Source organism: Parasteatoda tepidariorum, chromosome 7, assembly GCF_043381705.1.
Source record: "Parasteatoda tepidariorum isolate YZ-2023 chromosome 7, CAS_Ptep_4.0, whole genome shotgun sequence".
Lineage (NCBI taxonomy): Eukaryota > Metazoa > Arthropoda > Arachnida > Araneae > Theridiidae > Parasteatoda > Parasteatoda tepidariorum.
The window spans coordinates 91,023,739-91,048,703 of NC_092210.1; the positions used below are offsets into that span (position 1 = coordinate 91,023,739).

General features: G+C 28.0%; 1 protein-coding gene across 1 annotated transcript; it reads left to right on the plus strand.

Annotated features, from left to right (window-relative positions):
- The first annotated feature begins 1,475 nt into the window (after nucleotides 1-1,475).
- Nucleotides 1,476-22,627, plus strand: LOC122272235 (uncharacterized). Its single transcript, XM_043055642.2, has 5 exons — nucleotides 1,476-1,671; nucleotides 3,758-3,874; nucleotides 8,324-8,527; nucleotides 13,353-13,513; nucleotides 18,385-22,627. Exons 1-5 carry the CDS (start codon nucleotides 1,491-1,493, stop codon nucleotides 18,403-18,405), a joined length of 684 nt encoding a protein of 227 aa, XP_042911576.1. The 5' UTR covers nucleotides 1,476-1,490; the 3' UTR covers nucleotides 18,406-22,627.
- The last annotated feature ends 2,338 nt before the right edge of the window (nucleotides 22,628-24,965 follow it).

Consider the following 24,965-nt stretch of genomic DNA (forward strand, 5'->3'; position numbering starts at 1 on the left):
AAATAAAAAACTTTGGTGACTTTGTGTTTTTATTTTATTTCACCATGTTAAATATTAAATTAAAAAAATACTTTTTAGGAAAAAAGCTATAAAAGGTAATTGATAAATGACGACTTAAGATAAATTATAAAATATATATTTAAAAGTATGCACTTGCTAATGCATGCTTCATCACAACTATCTTGATTACTAAAAATGCCATTTTTTAGTTCTGATTTACAATAATGTAGATTTTCCAAAATAAGTTAATTGAAAATCAGGTACAACAGCAGTAGGTTTTTAATTAGAATAGCTTTAGTTACAAACTTTAGATAAATATTTCTAGGTGTATTAAAAAAAAGGCTGAATGGATCTGAGTACCTAAATAAAATTTGCATACAATTTATTAAAACATATTTTTAATGTATTATCAGTATTTTTAATGTATGTTGCAAATCAACTACAACTTTTTCTGCAATTTCTTATAATTCATATTCGATACTATGCTAAAATAATTATATAATAAATATATATGTGCATAATGGCAAAATTAGTCGTTAAATGCTAAAATAATACTAAATTAATGTCTGCTTAACCACATTAACACTAAATGTACCATAACCGGTCAAATGACCACTTAAGAACTATTGCATCGAAAATGCGCTTATGATCTTATCGTTTTTGCGCATTTGACTGTGCGACTTTTTCTAACAATTATAAATAGTAAATATTCTATTATTATTATTTTTTTGTATTTTGTTTGTTTCGAACAATGCTTGTTCTGTACCTATTTCTTCCACAACCGGTCATTTGACCGTTAGAACAATATATTGCTTTATAAGGTTATTCGATCAGAAATGCTCGTTTAACGTATTGCATTCTATGAGTTGCACATTTTTGCAAAGACTGTTGCGTAGTTATTTCAATCAGAATGACTGTGAATGTTAATTTCTATTAAGTATCTAAAATTTTCGATTGGCATTTTTGTGTCAGAAAAAGAGACAAAAACTAAATATTTTGGTAAATAACTTATATTTTATTTAGATCAGCTTTACTTCATTTTTAACTAACTGTTAATTTTTACCCACAAAAATGTCTAAACAATCTGGACTGCGCAAGTTCTTAGAAGATATAATATTAATCATTAGAATAATAATAATAGGAATTATAGAAATAATAATAATTAGAAGAATTATGTTTGCGGAAAATGTACAATGGAAACACCCTTTATAATGTAAAAAATTGCGTTGAGTAATGAATTAAAAATTCTTATTCTTTGTGTTTTTAATATATAAAAATTGGCAATACCCAATTTTTTTTAAAATTATAGTAAAATTATTTTTAAGTTTATTTCCTTCTTAACAGCCATATTTCATTCATTTCAGTCAAGAAATATAAAGTCCGGTCATTTGACCGGCTATGGTAGAAATAGATATTTATTATGTGTTGTTATAATTAGTGTTAAACGCAAGGGGGAATGTTTTTGATGTTATGTTTTTGATGTGTCAAAAATGGCACTAATTTGTTATTTCTTTTTAGACGACAGATTTGGGACTGACAGTTGGGAGACAGCCCAACAAAATTTGAGATCTGGTTCCGAAAGAGAAAAGAGAGCACCCACTCCTGAAATCAAAGCTGCCTGGGTGACTGATATTAGAAAAATACTTCTCAGGCAGGCCTGCATGAATAAAGGTTATTTATTGATTGGTGTTTCATTCTTATTTAACGTTTAAACAGAGATGATTGTGCTCAGGAAAAAATCCAGATTTCCGGATTTTTCGCTAACTGTGATCTGGAAATCCAAGATCCAGATGTTCCAAGAAATCATTCATCACATTTATAAATAATTTTTGTATATTTTGTATAAAAATATTAGAACTAGAACTTAAACTTGCATTGCATCTCTTTCATTTGTAAATATTTTTTCTGGTAGAATAATGAAAGTTATTAGAGATAAAAGTAAACTTATACATAATTATTCATTTAAATTATGCTGTATGTAATTTCATGTTTTGAAAATATCAATGATTTTAATTTATCAAGACATAAATTTTTTGAAATGCTTCATTAATGATTTTACTCAAGAAATTTTAAGCATTTTTGAATTGGGCTCGCAATCACCCCTGTTTAAATGATAAGAGAGTGTATTATTTAATATTCAAAGTAGAAAAAATAATAATAAAGACCAAATGTGGAGTAAAGAATGTGAAACTTATAACTTTTCATTAGCTGTATTTAAAATAATTTTCTATTTAATAAACATAATTCAATTATATCCATTTAGTTTTATGTCTGTAAAATTAGAAATACCTTATTAAATATGTAGTGTGTTTGTTCTGCCAAGAGTAAATATAGAATCTTTTTATTTTTATAGTGGCAAGTTTAGTAATTAGATAATAATTTTAACTGTTTGAGTTTGAAATGTTAATATATTTTATTTACTTTATTGTATAGTGTTGTTTTTAAATAATATTAAGCATTATTAATATATTTTATCACAGCTTTGAGTGGTATATGTTAAAATAAATAAAATTAAATGTAAATTAAAAAGGGATATTTTTTTGCCAATTCCGTAAAGTAATCAAACACAACACAAAATACAAAACTCAGGTAGATTCTAATCAAGATTTCACAATGAAAAAGGTTCAGGTTATTAATGTTTTCAATTTGCAAAATTAAAGTTTTAACTCGTGTAACTGTCTGATATTTGAAAAGGAGATATATTCATGTTTGTTGTGAAAAAGATAAATAATTAATTTTAAAAAAAAATGCTACAGGAATCAATATGAAGTGTGACATTTATTTTTACCAACATTCACGCAGGTGTTTGTTGGAGGGGAACTATTTTTTTAGTGGTTGCAGCACTACAGCCACCTGGATTTTATTTCTGGTACCGTCAGCATTTGCTGCAGGTCATTTCTGACAAAGCGCATTTTTCATTCGGTGGACTTTGAAATGTCGCCTTTATAGCAGCAGGCGAACATTAAATTGTTCGTTATTCTAGGTGAATCTTCTGATATGCTTGAAATTCTGAAGAAAGCATATTAAGGGTATCTGCGCACCTGGAAAGTCATGGAATTCGGTATTGAACAAAATTTGTCATGATTTTAAAGTAAAACAGTTGTTATCAAACAGTTTTGATATGATTTTTCAGCTTAAATATTAAAAGGTGTATCTTAATAGTTTTATGAATCTAGTCATTGCTTTGATAATGAAAATTCAATAATTTACATTTAAACATAAGTTTATTTTATAAATTATAATTTACTTATTTTATGATTAGGCTTGTAAAAATACAATTTGCTTTAAAAGTGGAAAATCACAAATACCTTTAGCCTATTTAGTAAGAATTATATTCGTATTTTCAGTATTTGTACTTAAAAGCATTTTTTTTATTAATGTTTGTTCTTAAAAACACTGTGTGATTTGTAACATAATAACATATGATTTGATTACGATATTTTAAGTTTTTTTTTAAATTTAGCCATTAAAGGCATTTCTTAAAAAAAAATTCTCCATTTTTTAAAATTTTAATGTATATAAAATTGACTTTAAAATATTACTACTATTTAAAATAGATCGCAGTTAAAAACTGATTTAAATTTTAGTACTTGATATAATTGATATTTAATATAATACTTGTCTGTATTAAAAATAATTTTTTCCACTTAAATTGGAAAAAACTGATTTATTCTGCGGTGTCTTTTTCCACTGTGGAAAAAGACATGCCACCTGGTATAATTGTTATATGCACTAACATGAAGATTGCCCTTTACAGCGAATCGCCAGGCAGAGAATCAGTCTATGGGAATAGGGAACAAGCCATGCCTTGATATAAGACCTAGTGAAGATCAAATAAGCGATTTTTCTATTAGTATACAACAACTCACAAGAGGTAATATATTTCTAGAGGCCTTTCTAATGTTTTGTTACACTCTTAACTTGGCAAACAACTGATCAACTCCTTTGTATATTTGACATTTTGTTAATAAGGTTTGGCCATGCTATAAAAATATGGCCAGTAGGGAACTTGAAATTAACACTGCTGAAGGAAAAATGTGTGACTCAAATGTTGACATTATTTTTGGTTGACTAATCTGATATAAATCTCATAAATATTGAGTAAAAATGTGAGAAATTTTTTAATGTAAAATTTTATTTCAGTTGTTAAGAAGACTTTTATAAAATTTATTATAGGTGACACATATATGTGTATGTGCGTGATAAAGATAAAGAAAGGAAATTTTTTTTTTTTTAAAGGAGTAGTATAAATATACATAAATAGAAAACTACATATAATAAAAATAATTATAAGAAATTTTTTAAAAATTTTAAAGGCCAGAAAACAAAATTATGAAAAGATGATTCGCTTGCACACAGGATACTAATTAGAGTGCTTTCAAATGTAATAATATACAGATATCGGATTTTTCATTATCTTCGATCTAGAAATTTTCAGAAATCCAAGGTCCGGAAGTGACGAGAAATCATTGATCACATTTGTGCATAAAAATTCCTGTTTATTTCATTTAAAAATATTAGAACTAGAATTTATACTTCGTATCTCTTTCATTTGTAAATATTTTTCCTGGTAACAATGTGATTAGAGTAAGTATGGTAAACAATGTGATTAGACATAATAGTAAACTTATACATAATTATTCATTTAAATTATGCTGCATATAATTTGTTAAGAATTTCATATTGTGAAATTATCAATGATTTAAATTTATAAAGACATTGATTTTTTGAAATGCTTCATTAATGACTTTATTCAAGAAATTTTCAGGAATTTTTGAGTTGGGCTCACAATCACCTCTGAATGTAACTAAAGCAAAAGACATCAGTGTGATGAGCACGAAAAAAATAAAACGTATCAAGTAATATACAAAAATTTCTGAAATAAAAAATTCAAGAAAAGTAACATAAAGCAAGTAATACATTCGTAATACAAGATCATACATCTGTTAACTTATCGACATTTATATACAGCAAGATTATATCTTTTTGTTATTTCGCTCTCTAGCCTTTAAATTTTTTTTNGAAATAAAAAATTCAAGAAAAGTAACATAAAGCAAGTAATACATTCGTAATACAAGATCATACATCTGTTAACTTATCGACATCTATATACAGCAAGATTATATCATTTTGTTATTTCGCTTTCTAGCCTTTAAATTTTTTTTTCTTATTTTAAAAAAAATTTCTTTTAATACTNTTAGTTTTTTTTTTTTTTTCCTTGTTTTTTTTTTTTTTTTTTTGTATTTTTGTCTTGTATGGATTCTATGTACTGTATAGTTTATGCACAGTTAATAAAACTTATTGCAGGTATGCGATTCTTCTGCTTTCAAAACTGGATTTGCTGACTGCTGCAAATCAATCATTTATGTTCCAACAAAATTTTCTTTGCAATATCTTTTCAAAATTTCTGCATTAATCTTAAGTTTATATTTTGTTACCTACGGAAAATCTCGTAAATAAGACATTAATTTCCCCCTGCCAACATTCTCTTTTTTTTTTTACCTCATTCACGCATGATAATTTTTTAAAAAAATTTTTACCTGGATTTGTTAGCGAAAAACACAACAAGCATTTAATCATTCACTGGAAAAAAAAAATTTTTTTCTCATTCATAATTATATTTTAATGAGTAGCAATTTATTACAAAATCTAATTTATAACAAAAGAATTATTTAATCAATGTGATATATTCAGCCTGTTTATTACTTGTTTTAAATTGTATTGAATTAATTTTTAATATGAAATTACGTAACGGAAATTTCGAATCACTCATTTCATTAATCATTTTTCACATGCTCAATGCCATCCAAAATCCGTGTTTGACCCTTTCTTTTTTTTTCCTTTTGCATTTAATGCAATTGTTTTTCTCATGATCTTAAAATTCCCATATTGTTACGCCACGGTTCTTTAATGAAATCACTTTTTGATACACTCGATTTGTGTCAATACCATTGTAAATCTATGCAGTGATTATTGCAACAAATTTTGCAATGTTTTTTTTAAAATCCTTATATTTTTTTATACAATATTATTACGACATGCAAAATTGAATCCATGCATTTATTAGTTACTTTTTGATGCAACAATAGCATTTTTTCACAGTTATTGCTACTGTTATCTGCTTTGTTTTCTTTTTTTTTAATCAAGATATTTTCATGTGAAAGTCGAATCCCAAATTTCAGAAATTAAATTTTGACACACTCGATCGTGCTTAATATATGCAGTGTGTAAAATTTTTTTTTGTTCCATTTATTGGTGTATGATTTATGATACGGGAAGTTCAGATCGCTTGCATCCTGAGTATTCTCAATCATTTTTCGGCATTTATCACTGCTGATTTTTGCATTTTTTAAAAATCTTGATATTTTTAATGTGATGTAAAAAATAATTAGTGCATTTATCCCCTACAAATAATATCACCTACAGTATTAGAATAAAAAAATTTGCATTTTCTGTTAAAGAAAATTGTATACAATATATTTTATCCAAATAGGTTTTTTGTTTATAAACACAACACTTTTGTTACTTTCAATTAGTAGCATTGTTATTGTTAGAAGTATTTTGCAGAAAGATATTAGTGCTAGAGAGACTTGTCGCAGAGAGCCGGAAAAAATTCTGTCACTTTGCCAATCGCCACTGATAGTTACTTTATTGTTATAATTATGTTTAAAACTTTTATTCTTTAAAGAAATGAACTTTCTAAGCCATATTTTGAGAAATGCTTCCAAAAATATGTNCAAAATCCGTGTTTGACCCTTTCTTTTTTTTTCCTTTTGCATTTAATGCAATTGTTTTTCTCATGATCTTAAAATTCCCATATTGTTACGCCACGGTTCTTTAATGAAATCACTTTTTGATACACTCGATTTGTGTCAATACCATTGTAAATCTATGCAGTGATTATTGCAACAAATTTTGCAATGTTTTTTTTAAAATCCTTATATTTTTTTATACAATATTATTACGACATGCAAAATTGAATCCATGCATTTATTAGTTACTTTTTGATGCAACAATAGCATTTTTTCACAGTTATTGCTACTGTTATCTGCTTTGTTTTCTTTTTTTTTTAATCAAGATATTTTCATGCGAAAGTCGAATCCCAAATTTCAGAAATTAAATTTTGACACACTCGATCGTGCTTAATATATGCAGTGTGTAAAATTTATTTTTGTTCCATTTATTGGTGTATGATTTATGATACGGGAAGTTCAGATCGCTTGCATCCTGAGTATTCTCAATCATTTTTCGTCATTTATCACTGCTGATTTTTGCATTTTTTTAAAAATCTTGCTATTTTTAATGTGATGTAAAAAAAATTAGTGCATTTATCCCCTACAAAGAATATCACCTACAGTATTAGAATAAAAAAAATTGCATTTTCTGTTAAAGAAAATTGTATACAATATATTTTATCCAAATAGGTTTTTTGTTTATAAACACAACACTTTTGTTACTTTCAATTAGTAGCATTGTTATTGTTAGAAGTATTTTGCAGAAAGATAATAGTGCTAGAGAGACTTGTCGCAGAGAGCCGGAAAAAATTCTGTCACTTTACCAATCGCCACCGATAGTTACTTTATTGTTATAATTATGTTTAAAAATTTTATTCTTTAAAGAAATGAACTTTCTAAGCCATATTTTGAGAAATGCTTCCAAAAATATGGTATACTGGATTAGGCCAGATTTTCCTGGTCTACAGGTTTAATTAAAATTCTCCTGGTTTTTGTACATTTTAGAAAATTCCCTAAAATTGAGTAAATTTCCTAAAAACATCCTCATTGAAATAGAATTTTTGCACAGATTACTCCTTACTTGAATATTTAAATAAGTATTGATAATACATAATGATGCGAACCTCATTTATAAAAAATAGTTCAAAACTTTTTTTTTTTGTTCAAGTTATTTTTATTCAGAACTCTCTTTTTAAGTTAATTAAAAGGAAATCTTATAACTATCTTTGATGAATTTAACGCCTATTAATGTTCGAAATTATGAGTTAAGCATAATATACAACATTTAAAGTATGTGTAATGTCAATCAGAACTGGAAAATAATGCAGTTTTTCTTTTTTGATAACTATAACAATCCCCTATGTGTAAAATATTTAGTACATACAATTATTTAGTACAACAATTAGCGTGAAATTTATATTGCTTAAAATCTACTGGGTTTTTTTCCTATCCATGTTGGCAGTTATGTATGTTCAATTTTTAAAAAGTGGTCACTGTATAAAATGCCCTATAGTTGATGTCTAGTGTGCATGTTTGTAATTTCAATAAACCTCTGGATGTTATGTACAACTAGTTCCTTCTTTTGACAGCCCTTCGATATCGGGGATCAGGCACTTTTGAGTCTAGGAAAGACAGGAATTCGATGATCTCAGTCTGCTCTTCCTCCTCGTCCAGCAGCAGCAGCCAGTCGTCTCCCTTCCCTTTCTTTGGAACACTCAACCTCGGATTTGAACCCGGTGATAGCCCTCAACCCCTGCAAAGATCTCTCACCCAACAGTCTCAATGTTCAACAGGTGATTTCTCTTCCGTACTTTACACATTCATAATTTATTACACTTCTAATCTGGATTTTAATGAACGCTTTTAGTGTTTCCGTCCAAACTCATGATATAATTAGAATATTGCTATACTAGAGATGCTAACTATTACAGATTGACTCTAATTATTACAGTTTTTAGTACGATTACGGATCGAGAGTATACTGTATTCGATACAAAGCGTTCCTTTTATATGTTATTAATGATAGTATTGTGTATAAAAATTTTATTTAATATTTTTTCATTTAATTTAAAAGAAATGTGCCTGAAAAACTTATAGTTTAAAATAATTGCTCATAGAAGAAGAAAAAAATTTCTTCTGAAAGTAAAACTATCTAGCCAATAAATTTGTTAAAATTTTCATATAATTTTGAAATCCAGAAATTATATGTCTGCCAATGTTCCCACGGGTCAGGGAGAACAGGGAAAACCTGGAATTGTCAAGGAATTTGATTTTAATTCCAAAAATCAGGGAAAGTTACAATTATTTTACAAAAACCTGGAATATTCTCCTATATCATACCTGGAAAATAATCAGTAACAGTATTTAGTTATATATTCTTAAAATAGTCAGTAACAGTATTCAGTTATTGAGATTCAAGTTAAATATTTCTAACATCTATTACAATTATTTATTGCGAAAATTTCGCATTTTAATCAAACCATCCATTCTCATGTTATAATATTTTCTTGCACAGAAAATCTAACATTTCACATTACAAATAAAAGAATCAAAATTTTCTGGTGAAAATAGGGTTTCAATTATCATTACAATTTAACTGGTATACCTGGAAAAGTTCATTTTTTTTTTCTGAAATTGAGTGGGAACCCTGTTTTATTTATCATTAAATCATTAGTTCTAAAATATTATTTTATGTGAACACATGTATGCCGCCAATTTAGTCTTTTTTAGTCCATTCTATTTTCAATGATACTTTCTTAATTGCTAAAATATATTACCTCAGTTTGTCTTCATTTAATTGCAAACAAATTAGTGTTATTCTTATAAAGTATATTTATAATGTTAAAGCATTAAATAACGTTAAAGTATGATATGATTTACTCTTTTGCATGCATTACTAATACAATAATTAGATGTTGAATTTTTATTTGCATGTTTCGTAGTGTTGCAAGTAATATGAATAAAATTAAAGTCAGTTTTTTCAGAATATATCCAATCGTGTGAACAAAGTTTTAGGAATATCCAGACACTCCTGGGGGAAATTTTGGTCTAATTTAGAGAATTAAAAAAAAAAAAAAAAAATAACAATGTAAAAAATTTTATTGTAAAAAAGAGTTTCGTTGCAAAATTTTTCCCACAAAAAACTTGACTGAACTACAGTATTTCTAATGCCCAGTGTGCAAAATTTATAACTTCTAACCAATTTGAGTAACTTCTTGGTGCCCTCAATTTGTGCCAATTTCATTGCAAGCCTACACAGAGTTACAATAATTTTTTTGGCAGATATTTCTACAAAATTTCTCATGTTTTTTGTTGTTGAATTAATTAATTAATTTTTTTTTACAATCTATTTTTCAAACAATATTATTACAACACTTGAAATTTGAGTTGCACATTTGAATAATTACATCTAGAGATCTCCATAAATCTGGCCTTGCCATTGACCTCTTTCTTGGCAATTGGTTATTCTTGTGTCTGTCACAGATTTCAGCCTTTATTACAATCCTGCTAATTTGTTTTTCAAACAGCAAAAATATCACCCATAATATTGATACATACATATATGTGCAGTAGTAAGTCATACATCAGGAATTGCTGTGATTTCGGCAAATCCTGAAAACAAACTTTTCTGCATAATAGGTTTTTTTAGGTAAAAAAAAACATCCTTCTTCAATTAAAGATTGACAATAATTAAAGTGAATTTCGATCAACAACGTATAAAATCCATGTGGAGTCTTGCTTTTCTCGGTTAGCCATGATTCCCCACTGAATCCATGTGGTTTTCTCAATGCTTTTATCCATGGTTATTAAAACAGATGGTTTTTAAAACAATGTTATTTTATTGGGCAAACTTCATTTCACACTCAATTATTAACTGAAGGCCAAAATAGTCGCAGAATTATTAACTTTTATTAAAAACAGAAACAAAGTTTCCATGGTAAACTATTTAAGAAATATGTCTGAAAAAAATTTAGTTTTAAAATAACTGCATTATCATCATAGTTGGCCAGACAGCCCAATGTGGGCCAATGCCTTCTTCTGAAAGTTTTTTCCATAACGACTTCCGATTTATCCTTGATCTCCAATTCTTTTCATTTATTGCAAGAAAATCAGACTCCAAAAAAGTAACTGTACATAGAAGAAGAAAAAATTTCATTTGAAAGTAAAACTATCTAGCCAGTAAATTTCTTTAAATTTTCTTATAATTTTGAAATCCAGAAATTAAATGTCTGCGGAATGATAACAGATTGTTTTATGAAATGCCAATTTTTAAAACCCTTTTAAGAGAGTTCTGAGACATGGTCAAAAATATCATTTTCATCAGATCATTAATAGCATGCATAAGGAGAAATAGCTTTTGGGTGTTTTTATCTTATAGAAATTAGACTACTTCATTTCCTGACTATTGATAAATCTTAAATTAAAAATTCAGTATTAAGTCAAATAAACCATTGGAAAGGTGACATCATTTAAATATTAAAGTATACATTTTCATTGTTTGACTTAACATAATTTTTTTAGTAACTTTTATGCCATATTAAGAAAGAAAGAATTTTTTTTTTCTTTCATATTAAACAGAATACAAATAACTTTTAATGTCAATTTGCTCATTTATGGTTTGTACTCATTAAGCCAATATTTTGATTGATATTACTTTTAACACACATGCCAATTTATTCAAGAATTGTGTAAAATCATGTAAAAAATTTTTCATTGTATTATTTAATTTTTTTTAACAGAACTTTAATTTCTGAACTTTATAAAAAAATGCACAATAATTTCAAGGGAAATTATGGAACTGCATTCTAAGTAATTATTTCTTTAAAACTTTAATTTATAAAGTTTAGAAAATAAGTCAGGATAATTTTAAGGGAAATTTCAAAAATGAAATATCTATGTTCTGAGGAATTATTAGGCTCTGAGAATTTTCTCCTCTCCTGAGTTATTCTTATTCAATTGTTGTTGAATAATATTTATTAGTAGTTAGAAAGTCTTTATGAAATACTCCTAATGTTTTAATTAATTTGTTTTATAAAATAATATTTTGTTTTAAATATACCTTTTTTTTATTTTTAAACTTAATTTTAATCCTGATATGTTTTTCATAAAATATTGTGTGCATAATGTAATATTACAGAATTACGTTAAAATAATTACACTTTTAGTTTTAAGTTAGAATAATAATAATCATATAATAGCAGTAGAGAATAATATTGAGAAGGGATGATAAATATTACCTTTAAATAATGAATAAATAAATAATTCTAGTTAATAAATACCTATACATATTTATTTTTTAATTTTATGCTCATGACAATTCACGAAATCTAGATGTTTTTAATTAGAAAAACATTCCATGTAATTTTCTGGCTAATAAGAATATGCTAACAACATTGAAAATTTGTTTTAGACCATTTTATTTATATTACATTATGAAACAAAAAAATTTCTGATAGCACCTATAAGTTGCCTATATATGAAAGATCTTCGTTAAAAATTTTAAATTTTCTTTTTCATAATTGTATTTTTTGTACTATAAAATGTTTTATAAAAATATTCGACGTAACAATTTTAAGTAGTATATTTAGCCTAATGAAAGGTGATAAAAATTAAGTGCAATAAATTAAGTTTAAATAAAGCAGTTAAATCGGCCAAATTGACCTCTTTAACCAAATTTATCCTAAATCTTTTTAATCTGTTTATCTTGAATGAAAATAAGTCAAATTTGTCCTGAACTGTTATTCTACTCTCAGAACTCTTCATGACAAAAGGAAAAAAATAAAATACTCTGGAATTTTTTAAAAATAGTGTTAAGAGATTGGTTGGTGAGTAAACTTTATTGAAAAACAATTATCGTACATAATAACCTGTATTAAGTACATACGTTTAAAGACATGATATAAAAAACCTGTCTATAAGTCCTATCTAAGTTGCAGCAATTAAATTTCAATGGGTATTTGTAGTTACATAGCTGCCAACTCTACTGGATTTTCCAGTAGACAACTGGATTTTGCTAGTTTCTCCTGGTCTACTGGTTTAATAGAAAATTCTCCGAGTTTTTGTAAATTTTGAAAAATTCCCTAAAATTGAGTCAGTTTTTCAAAAAAAAAAAAATGCTTATTGAAATAGAGTTTTTGCTTGTTTGAATATTTAAATAAATATTACTAACATATAATGAAGTGAGACTAGGGTATAGAAATCAGTTTCAAACTTTTTTTTTGAGAACTCCCTTTTTAAATGAATTAAAAAATCAAATCTTAAATATTTTTTATGAATGAAGTGCCTATTACTATTCAAAATTATGATTAAACATAATACACAACATTTCAAGCCTATTAATGCCAATCATGACTGGAAAATATTGCAGTTTTTTGATGACTATAAAAATCCCTAAAATTCCCTATGTGTAAAATAGTTAGTATATTAAGCAATAATTAGCGTGAAATTCATATTTCGTAAAATCTACCAGAATTTTTTCCCTACGTATGTCTGCAGCTATGTAGTTATTTAAAAGCTGTTTCAGATCTCAAGATAGGCATTATGATTGATATAATTCTTGTTTCAAAATTTTTGTTCTTCTGCTGTAATATGAATGCAATCTTTCTTCTTTACTGACAGAGAGTGGTTTTTATACGGACATGAGTACGGCAGGAGACTCTCCAGAAGCGGATCCGCCCCGTCACAAGCGAGCCGAAAGAAGCGACAGCCTGCTCTCTAGCGACTCCCTCGCAACAAATATGTCACCCACTGAAAGTCTAAATAACCACTCTTTAGAAGAGGTAAGATTTGATACTGAATATTATTCTGAAATTATTATGTAGTTATATGGTTGAGTAATAAAAATTAACTGCTTTTATAATCTTTTAAAATAATCTTCCTTAGCTCTCAAGAGTTTTTGTTTGCAATATTCGATATCACTTAAGTGTATTTTTTTATTTATTTAACAGTTAATTTATGCATAATAGTATTAATATTAATTATATACCAATGTAGAATTAAGTATTAAAATTGCACTTGTTTCAACTTTGTTAATGCAGTGTTCGTATGGTCCTTAAAAGTCTTTAAAAATTGCTTAATTTTTATTTTAGAAATAAGGGCCCTTAAAAGTACTTAATTTCGGTTCTAGGTTTTTAAAAGTCCTTAATTTTTTAGCATCACTATGGTTGATAGAAACAATTTTTCAGTTCAATTTTTCTTTTATCGCTTAGAATTAGACCATGCATGGAGGGTAAAGCATTTTAGAGAGAGACAAAAATTTATGTGTGTAAAGGGGGGGGGAGCTACAGGCAATGATAAGAAAACATATCCTTTCATTTATATATATTCTTTCATTAATATATTCTGCCCTTTGCCTAGAATGACACTCTATGAGGAGAGTGAAGCATTCTAAAAGAAAAGAATAGTGTGGACAAGGGGAATACTGCACATGGAAGAGATAGTGCTCTTTTTTTTGGGGGGGGGGAGTTTTAAGGTACCTAAGTAGAAGACCCACATTAACCTTCAAAATTGACAGAATTCAAGAAATTAAGTTCTACTAGTAATGCATCTGCATATAGGGATTAAGTAAAACGCTAAGAACAGAAGTATCAGAAGAAAAAAAATTGAACTAGAATCCATAACGAAAACTATTTCCTAAAATCTCTAATTAAATAAATTTGTTTAATAATTCAATGTGTAATAAGTAACTGTACATTTATAGAAAGCAGTAGCATTTTTTAAAATTCATGATTGTACTAAAAACTAAACAGATTTGTAAGAAACAGAGTTTGAAAAATCACAACCCACCTAGGTTTTTCATCCCATTAGGTATTTTCCTGAGTACTAAATAAAAAGGCATGATTTACTTCTAACAAGAAAGTTAAATATTTGGTCACCATTTATAATTTGTTTTGTTGCTATGTTAATATTTTTTTAAAGTTTTAGATTGTTACACTATTAATATTTTTTTAAAGTTTTAGATTGTTACATTATTAATATTTTTTTTAAAGTTTTAGATTGTTACACTATTACATTTATTTCTTAAGGATAAGCAGATTTCCCTGGTAATGCTTTGCCGAGCCTGTTAATTAATGCAATTATATTGGTGCTTACATTATGATAAAATTGTTTTTGTTTTTTTCATTTATTGATTTTTTTAGGAAGATAAATAATTTGCACTGTCACTGATGGCATATGTATATTCAATGTTAAAAAATCACTCTATTTTTAAAAATCCTTAATTTTTCGAAAAAGTCCTTAATTTTTTCAAAAAAAGTACCTAGAATTGCTTAATTTTTGCTCTGTTGAAAGAGTAGGAACCCTGCAACATTATGTGTATTATTGTAGATTTGATTACTTATACAGTAAAACCTCGCTACAACAATATTTTGGGGACCCAATAAATATAGTGTCATAAAGGGATATATTGTTATATCGAGAGCCTAAATACTTTGGGGACATAATAAGATATTTTTGGAATTTTAATGATATATATGTATTAATTATAAATCTATTTATGTATATTATATAAAAATTTAATTTGCAAAGTGATAACTATGGTTTAATATGAAATCAGATTGGAATGTTATATCTGTGACTTCTTAAGACAGTGATGTGGAAAATACGGCCCGCGGAAAGGTTTAATCCCGCCCGTTTAAGAGTGCCGTCGTGAGAATGTTTGAACGCGTTCTTACTTCGTAATGTGACGACCCGCATAAAAACTACCTGCGGCGATATTCAAACCACAATAGTATTCTGGACAAATCCATCCGACCTAAACAGATGACTCATCTTCGCTCGAAACTTCCAGACACTCTCGCATTTTTGATTCATTGTTCTGTTTTCTCGAAAGAACTGGAAAAATCCAATTCCCGAGCAATCCTTGCAGGTAGGTATAAATACAAGCGAGGTCGCCCGAAGATCAGTTAGTTAGCGACTTAGTCAGTCATCTGCAACGACACGCTGTGACTCGAGTAATTGTTTGGGTAATCCTCGAAACTCCCACTGCCTCAATAGTCCGTGGGCCGAAGACTCAAAAGCAGTTCTAAACTGATTTTCGTTCCTACTCTCGAGTGGCAATTTTAATCTTCCAAAATAGAACTCAATCTTGCCTGGGAAATATAAATTCACGAAGTTCTCCAAAATATAATTGGCCATTAATTGACAGTTATCAAAATATTGAAGAACTATTTTAATTTCATGAATACAGAATTTTGCCCATGAATATCCAAAGAGGAGGGTACTGTGACGTCACATGAAAATGAATTGACCAATCACAGCCAAAAAGCTTCGCGATTTGCGTCTGCTCTAGTTCTTATTTCCTTTGCTTCAAACTGCTTTACAATTTTTGTATAAACGTTATAAAAGTTTAATAAAATTATAATTTCATTTTAAGAGGACCCGCGCGAACACCCGCGCAAGAGCATTAGTTAGCAGTAAGTTTTCGTCAATTGCGTTTCTGGGTGTTGTTCTCCGTAGTAGGTAACGTCTGAAATGGATGTTAAAAAAAGAAAAGTGGATTCAGAATGTCTAGTTTTTAAAGAAAAATGGACGTGGAAATATTTCTTTACTTTATTTAAAGAAAAACCTGTGTGCTTACTTTGCAAAACAACTGTTGCAGTTTTAAAAGAATATAACATTCAACGCCATTTCAAGAGCAAACATGAAAACCACTCCTACTCATCGTTAAGTGAAGAGGTGAAAAAAATTAAATCGAAAGATTTAATAAAAAATTTATCAAGTCGACAACAATTATTTCAGTGAGCTAATCATTCTCAAAGATGCGCTACGAAAGCCAGTTATGTGTTGGCTTATAATATTGCTAAATCTTATAAAGCATTTTCAGATGGTGAATTTATAAAGCAGTGCATGATAGATGTGTGCGATATTATGTGCCCTGAAAAGAAAAATGATTTTCAGTCACTGTCTCTCTCAAGAAGAACAATCACCGGGAGAATTGAAAATATTGATAAAAATCTAATTTCACAACTGACTACAAAAACTCAAAAATTTATTTTTTATTCAATTACCATGGATGAAAGTACAGATATCAGCGATACTGCACAGTTACTCATATTTGTAAGAGGAATCAACGCCCACTTTGAAATTACAGAAGAACTTGCAGGGCTGCAGTCAATGAAAGGAACAATGACTGGTGCCGATATATTTTGTGAATTTGAAAATTGCATCGATAAACTTCGTTTACCTATTGATAAGTTATGTAATGTAACTACAGATGGTGCTCCTAATATGGTTGGAATCAATCAAGGATTTGATGGGAAATTTAATTCTAAGTATCCGGAAAATGATGTTGTTTTTTTGCATTGCCTTATACATCAGGATGCTCTCTGTAAATCGGCTTTAGATATTGACCATATGCTTAATATTGTTGTAAAACTAGTAAATGTGATTCGTTCCAGAGGATTATTATATCGCCAGTTTCAACAGTTTTTGGAGTCCGTACATGCTGAGCATTCCGATATCCTGTATTATTCAAAAGTTCGTTGGTTAAGTGCTGGAAAAGTATTTGAAAGAATTTGGGATTTAAAAGACGATATTGTGAATTTTCTTCTTGATAAAGACATTTATAATCAATTTGATGTCTTAGAAAACGAAACATGGCTTTCTGATTTCGCTTTTTTCACAGACCTTCTCGTACACATGAATATACTTAATCTCAAATTGCAAGGGAAAAATCAGTTTCTTCACGATATTTGGCAATACCTGAAAAGTTTTAAATTACAGTTATTATTATTTGCTAATCAGATCTCTAAATCTGATTTTTCTCATTTTCCAAGAATACAATCTTTAAAATTCACTATATCAAACAATAAGATTAAAAAATACGAAATTAATTTGAGAAAACTATCTTCAGAATTTGAAAGGAGATTTCAGGACTTTAGAAAAATGAAACCAGAGTTTAGTATTTTTGCGACCCCATTCAATGTTAATTATGAAGAAGTTGATGCAAAATTTCAACTTGAGTTAATAGAACTGAACTGTAATGCTCTCCTGAAACAAACTTTTCATACAGTACCATTACTAGAATTTTATAAAAATTTAAGTCCAGATAATTTCCCAAATCTAATTACTCATGCAATGAAGATAATGACAATGTTCGGCTCATCTTATATATGCGAGCAAATCTTTTCAACAATGAAGCTTAGGAAAACTTCTTTAAGAAACAGAATTACAGATGAGCAGCTTTCATCAGTTTTAAGAATTTCTGCTTCGCAAATGGAACCGGACTATGATGAAATTTAGAAGAAACAGTCTCAATTTCATTTTTCTCATGCACCATCAACCAGTAATGACACCAGAAAATAAAGTGATAATACTTCACATCAAGAACTACACTAAATTCATTTTATATTTTGTGCTTATAATTTTCTTACCTTTTGCTTTTTTACTATTAAAATAATAAGTGTATGTAATAATATATGTATATGTTTATGGAACACATAAATTTTTTAACGATTAAGCATTATTCTTTGGCCCTCTGCAATTATCTAGTTATTACAAATGGCCCGTCTTAAAGTTTCCCCACCACTGTCTTAAGAGAGGCAATTCTTAGACTGGATGGTCTTGGGGTGGTCTATGTAGATCAACTCGTAACTGTTCTTTCACTTTGAAATATCCTTTACTGACAAAAACTTCATTTTTAATTTTTTAGAGTCTCACAACTTCCATGTGAAAGAGTGTCATTTTTATTTATTTATTTTTGATGAAGATGAAGGACGCGTTGTGTGCCATATACTGAAAAATAACCATGAGCTTCATAGTAACTCAACATATTATTTGTATGAAGAAAATGAAATACTAGCACATGTTCTTTTATTTATTTGAAATAATATATTCATCTTTTTTTGTCTTTTTGGGCATTACTTGTAAAATACGCATACTACCTCCCACTACTAATCACAATTGTTTATTATTTTTTTTTAACATAATCAAAATTCTTTTACTGAAAAGTTATGTAATTAATTATATTGTAAATATGGTATTTATTTGAAACTTTAAATGCTCCCTTCCAATTGTGTATATTGTAAGTCTACGAAACTGATTAATTTATTACAGAAATGGATTTGTTTGGAATATATGTTACCGTAAAAGACTGTCAAATATTCACTAATGGTGTTTAATATTTGAAATTTTGCAACTGGCCATTTGTATAATATTTACAGGGTATCTGCGCAGTCATGATAAATCGCGGAAAGTCATGAATTTAGGCATTAAACAAAATTTGTCATGATTTAAACTATTAAAAAAATCATGGAATGTCATGGATTTAGGTGGCCGAAGAATCTAATTTTTAAAATGGAATTTATCCCCCCCCCCAATTTCATGGTGTTCCAAGTATGTGAATTTCTAACAAAACCTCCACTCACAGTCATATTTTATTAAAATATAAAATGTTTTTATCATGTTCTTTAAAAATGATGGTGTTCTTTCAAAAAATAAAATAAAAAACATCATTTCTAGAGCGAATTATCTTTTAAACTTTCATGATTTCTAAATATTTATTATTATTTTTATTTTATCAATTTCAAATTCTAGCTGAAGCAAGACAGTCATTGGCGAATTTTTTTTTTAAAATTCCGAAATAAGGACAGAAAAATCAGGAGTATTTCTTTCCTTTCCCGGAAAAGCATCTTTAGAATACAATTCTGCAGCAAAAAAGAAAAAAAAAATTTGCTTTTGTATTTTTTTTCCAGCTATTTTATTGCTTCAACTCTTTCTTTACTCTGTTTTTTAAATTTAAAATCTACAAATATGAAGATACAGAGGATAACAGTTTTGGTTTTACCTATCATTTCAATGAATGTTATTATGATACTTTTTTTTAAATTTATTGTTGCTTCTTTGCCGAAGAAAATAGTAAGTTTGTTAAGTCATGAATTTGAAAATCTAAAATGTAGCAGATACCCTGTCTTAACCTCTAAGAAAATAATAAACAAATAATCTAAGAAGTTGAGAAATAATCTGAGAAGTATTGAAATTTCTGAATTGCAAATGGAGATTAAGAATTATGGTTTGTAGAATTGCCTCGAGTAATAAAATACTGACGCTCATCAGAAGCAGAGATGCCAGTTTTTGGGTCTGCTGTATCGACCCTAGTGACATAGCCACATCACTAACATATTTGCATATTATATAGTTAGCAAGCCTCAAAAAAAATTTTTTTTTTTGCAAAATTGTAGATTCGCTCAACTAAGAAAAAAGGTTGGCAACTGCTGTATTAAAAAATTTCATGAACTGTACTAAAGTTTATAAATAAGAATTATTGAGCCCTTGAAATAAGTGTCTTTTTAAATTTTTGAAATAAAAGTTGAAATTGCACTGTTTTTATATATTCATATATTCCTAATCATGTTGCGTATCAGTCTTAAGTTTTTGCCTAATTCCTTTCTGTCATCGAAGTAAATATTTAACTATTTGTTTTCCATGTTGAGTTTTCATCTTAATCTCGAAATGTGTATTTTTTTTTCTTTTCTTTCTGTGGAACTTAAAAGTACTTTTTTACCATTATTGACTGATCGTTATGAATCTCCAAGCTTTTAAACTCGAAAAAAGAATAAGTCCCCTTAAAGCTTAGTCTTAGCCTAGATCAAAAATATGCATTGAATTTAATGTTTTTTTGCAGTCTCAAACGAGTAATATTTGTTTGATCTGACCATTGAAATTTTTTTCACTAATTTGGTAAGTTTGATGAATTAAAGTCTGCAGAATGTGTTATTAGCGCTTAGTATAGGGAAAAATAAGGAAGTTTTGTTACAGACCAATCAAAGCAATGTAGCCACTTATCAATAAACTGTTTTTTAAAGAAATTATATTAATCTAAGGCATTTCTCAAAATAAGGTAGAGTATTTAAAATGAAGAGTTATATAATATGTAAGTATTAAATGTAACTCGAGGGAATCAATAATGAAACATTACCGAATAAATCTACTCTAATTTTTTTTTTTTTTTGAAGGATAATTGCTCATTTTATCCCTTAGCTGTTCCTGACGAAAACAGCTTTGTTTAAATACTTAGCAACGTCCTATCATTTTGTAATTCTGAGGAGAAAGATTCTTAATTTATGAAGAGATCTGTCTGTGAGAAAATTATTCTGTTCAAGAATTGTGAATCTCCATTTCACCACATAAGAATAAAGTCATCATATGTCATACTGAAAAAAAAAATATTTATAACTATTTTTTGTCATTATTATTAAAATACAATCTCGCTTGATTGTATTTCTCCACTTTAAGTAATCTGCATGTGTATCAAGTTTTTATACTTGAACACTTATCAATCTCACTGTTGTCCATCAAATTTAAAGTGAATTAACCAGTTAGAAATCGATTCATCAAATGTAGCTTCTTTTAAAATCATTTAAAGAGATTCCTAAACATTCTTCTAAGGCTTTACACTTTCATATTTAAAGTGTACCATCTCTGTGACGAATGTGTTTTCATGTTTTAAAGTGTTTTAGTTTTGTCAAAATTATTTATCTTCACATATTCATTATTTATTTGGTTCTTTAATAAATCTTCTTGAAAAAAAATCTGGATTTTTTTTTTTTTAATGAACTATTAATTTGAATGAAACATATCCTGATGTAATATTCGTTTTCCTAATCTAAATGTTTCATTGGATATCTCATTTCTAAAATAGTTGCCTTCACAAATTTAGGAGCATGTTGATGATTAGTTTGTAGTCATTATATAATAATTTTAACCAGAAATTTTATGTTCTTTCATTATAGTATTGTTTTTAAATAATAACCATTATGTCATATAGTTTTGATCAAAAATTATTCAGAGTGCTGTTTTTTTTAAAACTATTTTTATTACAATCAAACCCTGCTACAGTGAACATGGTTTATAGTGAACCAAATGTTCGCTCCCGTGTCTTGCTACCCGAGTATAATGTTATTTTTTGTGGATATAGTGAACTAAAGAAAAAGAGGAAGTCGGATATTATGAACTTTTCTCTGTCTTTGACTGATTTACTTTCTTCATTTATAACACATATTCATAATAATTTTGAAACTTCTTCTTCAAAATAAAAGAATATACCGATTTTTTAAACAGTCAATGGCATGAAATGTTGCAATAAGCATTTTTTCTTGTTTCCTTCATTATTGAAATGGTTCAGCAATCAAAGAAGCATCAATCTTCCAGTATCTGGACAAATGCTCCAAGTCAAAGTGGATGGGACTACTTTTATGTGCTCGAATGACTGGGTTTAAAAAGCGGAATAACGTGAATTCATGAAAAATGATCAGTTGAAAGTGTTTCCATATCTGATGTTGCTTATTAGCTAAAAATCACTCATTTTTTTGTTACGCAAGTAATAAAAAATTGAAGTCAACTCATTTTTGTTTCTACGTATTATTTTTCAGTCATTTATTTCATTTTATGGATCATTTATTTAAATAATGTGTAATAAAAGGGGGGAGTTTGAAAAGATTAGTCAAAATTGTTTGCGGAATTTCGGTCCCTTGAATGTTCACTATAGCAGGGTTTGACTGCATTTATTTATTATTATTATAACTTGCCAACCCTAATTTTCAATTAAAAAAACATTTTTTTTTGAAAGTGCAATATTGTATATGAATATTGTTATTGTGCAATATTGCTTAAAAATTGCAGACAATCTGGTATCAATTTCACTCTTTTTTTTCTTCTTCTTATCGGTGCCACTTACGTTTCTGTATATACTTGTATAGAGAATTTATAAATATATACACTTTTAGAACATAAGCTCCCTATTGAAAATGTCACTTTTTGTGAAGAGCCATTATCTGGTATTTTGTAATGTCTCTATATAAATTTTCATAGGAGCACTTATTAAGCTGTTTTTTTGTCAGCTTTCTGCAAATTTTAATGTATGGAATTATTTAATAAAATTATTTGTTTAATTATAATTGTCTTCTGTTGTATTTTTACTATTCAGTAGTTGTTTTTCTAGTTCGTACACTTTTCGATTAAATAAACTACAACTTTATAATTCCAAACAAAGAGTTGTAAAGCTAACGAGAGCATTAAAAAGGATACTTTTACCAGATACTTTTTTTATTTTATTTATTTTCACTGATGTGCATTTTTAATGTTTTTACATTATATTAATTTAACTTATTTTTATGTTCTTTTTCTGATTAAATTATTTATCAGGACTGTCTTCGATAACAAATATAAATATTGATGGATAAACAATTTTAATATAAATATTGAAGGAATTTTTGGCTGTAACAGGGCTGATTGTGCTCCAGAAAAAATCCGGATTTCCGGACTTTTTGCTAACAGTGATCCAGAATTTTCTGGAAATCAAATTTTCAAAGGTGGAACCTAAAAACAGTTAATTTATTTGTAAGGTAGAGCCAGAGATATACTTTATAACCTTATATTCATGATTAATATTCATTTTTTATCAGTAAATAGTTGTTATAATCATAAACTCAAGAAAGAAAGACATGTTTGTAAATTTTAACTACTTCTCCAGGTCATCATAGGTATGTGTAAAATTTTAAAAATACTTTATGTAAACTAAGAAATATTGAGAAATAGAAAAAAAAAACCTTGTTTAATTTTTTTTAAATTTAAACTTTTTTCTTAACTCAAGAAATTTTCCGGAATTTTGACTTGGGCTCACAATCACCCTTGCTGTAATCAAAACCCAATCACTAACAGATGCTGTTTTTTTTCTCTTTTTTTCTTTTTTTTGTAGCATATGGCTTTAAAAATTGCAGTTTTTCCCAATTCACTAGTATATAAGACATGTTAACTCGATTCAATGGTGGGGTACCCTTGCATAGACAAAGGTTGACATTGTTGATAACTCTCCCCACATTGGTGACCCGGACGTGATGTGAACATGCCTACCTTGGCAGAAACTCCCACCTCTATATGAACACGCCTATCTTCACAGTTGCGCCCATTTTGATCTGAAAACACCTACTTCGATGGATGGTCCACATTGAACAGTTGGCTTGCTACTTATGACTGTGACATTATTCACCTCGTGCTGTTGCTACTCAGTCTCGATCATACACATCGTATTCACTCAACTGCTAAACGCAACACAGGAGTGATTACGAGTGTGAACTTATTACAGCTCTCACGATCAACACTCATAAATACAGTGATCTTAATACAGCTCTCCTGGCTTCTTACAAAACAGCAGTGAATCAACTCGAAGTCTATCACCGCTATAATTCTGGTGGGGGAGTACTGTAGTGTGTCTACCACTTCAAAAATATAATTTCAATTGAATAGTATACTCGATTCAATAGTGGGGTACCTTTACATAGACGTTGTTGATAACTTGCCACAAATAATTTTAAAAAAAATTTTTTTTTTCCAATTTTTAATTGCGATCACAATTTTTTCTCTTTTGTAATTAATCATTGTATTTTCTTATTTCATATTATGGATTACATTGAAATCATGGTTCGTTGATTTAAATCAAATGGATATTTTTATATATATATATATATAAAATAAAGAAACCACTGATTTTAAAATCTGCAAAGCGGATTTAAAATTATTAATTGATTTCTATATTTCAACTTATTGCAGTGTAACATAAGAGCAAAATTTCAGGGCTGCCAACTATTAAGATTTTTGCAAAATATTTCATAGACACAATTTTTGGTTATTCTATTAAGTATCCCCACATAATGGCTTTTTATATGAATCGCGTGGAATCAAATCAAATTTACGTATCTACTTGGAAGAAATTTTGTCAAGAAGTTGGCTCTTTAATTACACTATTTAAATATCAGTGAATATGAATTTTGTGGTAAAAAACACTAAAGATGCTATTGCCTAGTTTTAAAAAAAATTCTTCAAAACTGCATTTTACTTTAATATTGTACTTACAATGAGTTTTATAAAGAATGTGGCATATTTAGCTTCTTTTGTTGTTGTGTGATTTCTTTTTAAATAAGTTATTCTAGATTGAAATATTAGCCAAATAAATGAAATATTTCATAGATAATATAATATTTCATATTCAATAAAATATTTCGTATTTCAAAATATTGATAAAGCAAACTAAATCTGCACAATTTAGTTTGCTTTATCAATATTTTGAATAACTGCAACACTCATTTTGTAATTTTTCTTCTTCTTCGTATTAGGTCTCTCTTTATAAAATAATAAATTTCTATTTCATTTTTAATAAATTTAAATCAGGAATTTGCACACATTACGATCTATACCAGTGGTTTCCAACTGGCGGCCGCAGCCTTTTTTTTTTTTTTT